The sequence below is a fragment of the Engraulis encrasicolus genome, chromosome 20 (genome assembly GCF_034702125.1).
Source record: "Engraulis encrasicolus isolate BLACKSEA-1 chromosome 20, IST_EnEncr_1.0, whole genome shotgun sequence".
Lineage (NCBI taxonomy): Eukaryota > Metazoa > Chordata > Actinopteri > Clupeiformes > Engraulidae > Engraulis > Engraulis encrasicolus.
The window spans coordinates 43450352-43455680 of record NC_085876.1 but is presented as its reverse complement, the minus strand read 5'-3'; the positions used below and the strand labels follow the sequence as shown (position 1 = coordinate 43455680).

The following is a 5329-nucleotide window of genomic DNA, read 5'->3' as shown; positions in this document are numbered from 1 at the left end:
AAGGCTCACAGTAGAATCCCTACTGATGTACATCTCACATTACCAAACATGCCCTGGGAGACCAGGGCTGGAGGAAAACAAACCTCAACTAGCCTATAAAGGATTATAACAGAATACAGCATGAGCATATCAACACTAGTCTTACACCAAATAATGTATTAGTGATTATGTGATGATTTATTAGTACACACAAACGCACACACACACACGCGCGCGCGCGCACACGCACACACAGACACACTGCTCTATCTGTGCTGCTCTACTCTTATCAAGGTCTTCACTGGTAGCATCTTCAGGGAACAGGCATTACAACCAGTACTAAAATATGGAAACACTCTCTCAGTGAAAGTGTGTGTGAAGGTGTGTAAATGTGTGTTATTATCGGGGTCAGAGAATGACAGCTTTCCTCTGTCCCAGTCCAGCTGCACTCTGATCCTCTGGAGTTTCTGCTTCACTCTGAGGAGAGTGGAGGGCTGTGGTGGGGCATACGCTTTATATTCACCATCATAATAACCCACAAACCACCGCCCACTCAAGGATCTGAAGTCTCCCTTCCTCTGGAGAGACTCTGCCATCACACCCACAATCCACAATGTGTTGTCCCCAACCTCCACATCCCAGCAGTGTGTCCCTGAGTTAAAGCCCTCAGAGCCCAGGAGATTGCAATACTTATCAAATCTCTCTGGGTTATCAGGCAGCTGCTGTCTCTCATCACCAACCCTCACACTGGTCAGATCCTCAGACAGGATCAGTAGTGGGTGTGCAGTGTTGGGGTCCAGAGTAACAGGAGCTGCAGAGAGGAAGAAAACACACAGAAGCTGAACACTAAAGATGCGTTCAGGACGACAAAGACCTGTGACAGTGCCCCTTCCTGCACCTAATGTTGAACCGAAAGTCTGAGCGTGTGGGATCAGAAAGTTGGTTTGCGATGTGAACCGAAAAACACTTGGTTTTTCCTCTGCGCACCATGACAACAATGTGGATGTCAGCAGGATTATCTGGGTAACAAATGGGCACATACAGAACAGTGCAGAGCCCGGTATGACCGTGTTTGTGTGTGTTGTGGGGAAGGGACAGGGGCATGCCTGATGAGGTGTGTGTGTGTGTGTGTGTGTGTGTGTGTGTGTGTGTGTGTGTGTGTGTGTGTGTGTGTGTGTGTGTGTGTGTGTGTGTGTGTGTGGTGTGTGTGTGTGTGTGTGCTACTTACCAGAGATGGGACCAAGTCACTAATTTGCAAGTCGCAAGTAAGTCTCAAGTCCTTCCAATCAAGTCCGAGTCAAGTCACAAGTTAAGACACATTTCACCAAGTCAAGTCCAAGTCCAAGTCGTGCCAAAGCCAAGTCAAGTCCAAGTCCAAGTTTTAATTTTTCCAAGTCCATAACAAGTCACCTTGTATTCTATGTGCAATATTGACAATTACATTTGGTCATAAATTCATTACCTCTCCACACTGCTTTGCGTGTCCCTTACGAAAATCGACCATTGTATACCATGATTTCAGTTTTTTGAGCATGGTTCGGCATTGGTTTTTTGTTTTACTAGGTTTAACTATAAATTGAACCATGGTTTTACTCTGAAAGCTAACCATGGTTTTGCCACGGTTTATAATTAGTCATTAAATTACTTTTATGTTTTATCCAACGCACATATTGGTGACAGTCCTTGGAGCAATGTGGGGTTAGGTGCCTTGCTCAAGGGCACTTCAGTCATGGATGGAGGTGTAGGGAGAGGTGGGTCTAAGGGTGGGATTCAAACCTGCAACTCTGTGATCTTCAGCCCAACTCCCTAACCATTACATCATGGCTGTAGACAAGCTTTAATTTTTTTGTGTGACCATGCAACCCACAATTGATCATATTTTTTTAAGCATGGTTTGTGACTGGTTAAAGGTATTTGTTATTTGTTCTTTCTTTTTCACACACAAAAGCAAAAAAATAATATATTCATTGACTTGGAGCACTATTGCAAGTCATTGCAAGCTAAAACTGTCAAGTCGAGCCAAGTCTCAAGTCAATAGCGTACAAGTCGAGTCAAGTCACAAGTCATTCCTAATATTGGCAAGTCAAGTCTCAAGTCGAGTGATTTGTGATTCAAGTCACAAGTCAGTCCAAGTCACAAGTCACAACTTCACAAGTCCACATCTCTGCTACTTACTGAACTGAACAATCTCCTGCATTTTCTCCCAGACTCTGAACTTCAAGTTCCCCAGGTGCTTTGCCACATTGATCAGAGCTCCTGAAAGCTTCTCTGGATGCTGCAGTGTGCACTGGGCTCTGGAATAACATTCAGGAGTCAGTGCTGCTGTGTGGGTTTGGGTTCAGAACCACAGACAAGAGAGAGACAGGAGGCACATCACTCACCTTTTCACTGTGCTCTTGTAGTTCTAGAAAGAAATTGAATATTGTTAAAGCCACCCTCTTTTGCATTTATTTATTTTATTCATGTTGTGAATTGCATTCATCAATACCATGCTTTTCAACACTCTGTGCCATGTACTTAAGCAGAGAAGCAATGACATAGATACACGCATGCATGCATATGTGTATTATGTATTATACTGTTATATTCTCAGTCTGTGATGCTATCTTTTGATTTCTTTTTACTAACCGCTCTGTTCACCAACGATGGACAAAGAAAGAGAAAAGGTTACTGGTTATATCTGTTGGGAGGTTCAGAAATAAAAGATTCTGTATGATTTCACGATTCAGGCCGTCTCATTGTATACCTGTTTTAAAATGCCAAACCATTGATTGTAATTCAGTAATAATAATAATAATAATAATAATAATAATAATTGTATTTGTATAGCACTGTATCATACAAGGCATGTAACTCAAAGTGCTTAACAAATGGGAAAGTAGTTTCATACAAGTGTGTCTGATTCATTACAACAAACAAATAAACAAACAAACAAACTCACAGACTGACACACAGCTGGACAACCCAAGGTAGGCTACCTTCTGACAGGCGAAGACACAATAATAATCTCCCTCCATAAAGACGGAGTGTAACCTACCTGCAGGAATGTGACATCATCAGCTTCCATCTCGTCTTCTATGGCTCTGATTGATTCTGAAAGAGATGAGATCTCTCTGCTCAGCTTTTCAATCTTCTCCTTCATCATCTGACTCTTCTGCTCCTCTTCCTCCATCAGTGCAGCTATCCTGGCTACCTCTTCATCTCGTAGAAACTGATGAAGCTTCTCAAACTCCTCCTTGATCTGCTTCTCAGTGGTATGGACCTGAGTCTACAAACAAGCATATAACAATAACACAACACAAATGAATGTCATAATTACTCAGGTAAATTTGTAGTAAATCTCCAACCCTCAAATGAACATCTTTCTCTGAAACATGTCTCACCTTAATGTGAGCAGCAGTTTGGTCACAGAGGAGTTTAACTTCTTCTAATTTCTTCAGTTTCTCTTGTAAATGCTGCAATTTGGCCTTGAGCTCTCCCTGAAAGGAATGATCACTATTTTAGGCCACAGTATCAAAACAATTAGTTATCGCAAAATTGCATCTGTAGTAAAGGGGTTAGGTTACTGGACACCATTTTCACTACTAGATTCTTACCTTGTGTTCAAGTACTGCTTCATCTATGGGACTGAAGTTGTGATTTTTATGTTTCTTTGAGTCTCTGCAAATCAAACACATTGCTTCTTGATCCTCCAGACAGAAGAGCTTGCGTTTCTCACGATGCTGAAGGCAGAGCACCTCAGACCCTTCTGAAGCTCTCTGACTCCTCTCCTGTAGGAAGGTCTCACACAAGTTCCTTAACGCAATGTTTGGGACATCAAAGTTTTTTGAGCACTTCCTCCTGCAGTAGGGACATTCTTTGGATCTCTTCCCCTCCCAGAACTGCTGCAGACAGGCCTTACAGGCACTGTGAGCACACATCAGTATGACAGGATCCTTGTAGATGTCACAGCACAAAGGACAGGTAAGATCTTCTTCAAGCTTTGATGCCATTGTTTCTTTCACAAAATAAAACAGAAACACATTGATTTCTATTCCATTAGATTAATCTGCATTGTCTGCATTGATAAAACAGAAATTCGTTGCCATGGATAGTCTACAGCATTCCATTAGATTCAACTATGTACAGTATATGTGTGCTTGCGTGCCTGCGTGCGTGCCTGTGTGAATGCGTGCGTGTGTGTTGCAATACAGGTAGATGAGCGCATGTTATTAACCTAATTTATCATACAGATAATACAAATTCATAAAATGGGAACTCATCTCTTTCACCAAATATGATATCAGATCAACTTAGATTGAACATGTGACAAAAAACAGTGTAAGAAAGCTCCACAATTTTAAATCAAACTTTGAGTACTTATGAAACACCAGCACCTGACACCTGACATCTGTTGCACCTCATTTACTTCCACTTTTGATTTAGTGGAATAACAAACACTCTCCAAGCTTTAAGTCTAAACATAGGCTATTTTAATACAAAGCATCCCCAGTTACTTCTGAAAGTAGTTCAACAGAAGAACAATAACTTCTGTTTAATCAAAAGAGTCACATACCTGTTCAAGTGTTGCCAGGAAAAATAGCTGCCCTCTGTATTCTAGTCTCTCTCAACTTCCTCATCTCAAATGAAGGGGAGGGAGAAGGAGATGCAAAGAGGGAGGGACTCTGAGAATCGGAAGCAGGTAGGTCAGCAAATTCCTCAAAACAATTGATTGACAGTGTTGTCTCCTCCTCTAATGCCACTGCAGATCAGGTCGAGGTGTAAAAAGGAACATGTCAAGTCAGTCTATTCAGTCAGTGCACATACAGAGAGAAAGAGAGTAACAGAGAAAGTCTTCCTGCCAACTGGATTTACAGTACAAACACTGTGACCTTATAAAAGGCCTTGTGTTTAAAACATTAAATGGATGGGATCCATTGCACCAATGCCTCTGAGATCACAGGAGAAAAACTTGTTGGTAATGCGTGCTACCAAAAAAATGAAGTGAAGCAGGTTTTACCTGTATAGCGTAACTTGACTGTAAGGCGACCCGGGGGCGACCCGAATGACTTTGAACTTCAACTTGATCTTCATTCCGCAATTGTTTAAAATCCAGATGGTGTAAACCCAGGAACATTATATATCATTGGAAAGCTTAGAACCTCACGAACACACCTATCACTACTATACAGGGATTTTAACATATTTCATGTGCATTATTATCAATTTATTACACAATGTCACCTTTCAAATTTGACCCCCCCCCCCCCCCCCCCCCCAAAAAAACCCCCCGCCTGATGTCTCCCTACCTTTCTAGGATGTGTGGACATCCAAACATGAACATATCCTTGTCAAAAAAGGGAGTCCAAGG

The 5329-nt window shown here is 41.9% G+C and overlaps 1 protein-coding gene across 1 annotated transcript; it reads right to left on the bottom strand.

Annotated features, from left to right (window-relative positions):
- Positions 1-216: 216 nt before the first annotated feature.
- Positions 217-4626, bottom strand: LOC134436665 (zinc-binding protein A33-like). The gene is made up of 6 exons (XM_063185977.1): positions 4535-4626; positions 3576-3976; positions 3363-3458; positions 2966-3247; positions 2155-2254; positions 217-790 (listed from the first exon to the last, which is right to left on the bottom strand). The coding sequence occupies exons 2-6, from the start codon at positions 3969-3971 to the stop codon at positions 246-248; spliced, it is 1419 nt and encodes a 472-aa protein (XP_063042047.1). The 5' UTR covers positions 3972-3976; positions 4535-4626; the 3' UTR covers positions 217-245.
- Between the last annotated feature and the right edge of the window lie 703 nt (positions 4627-5329).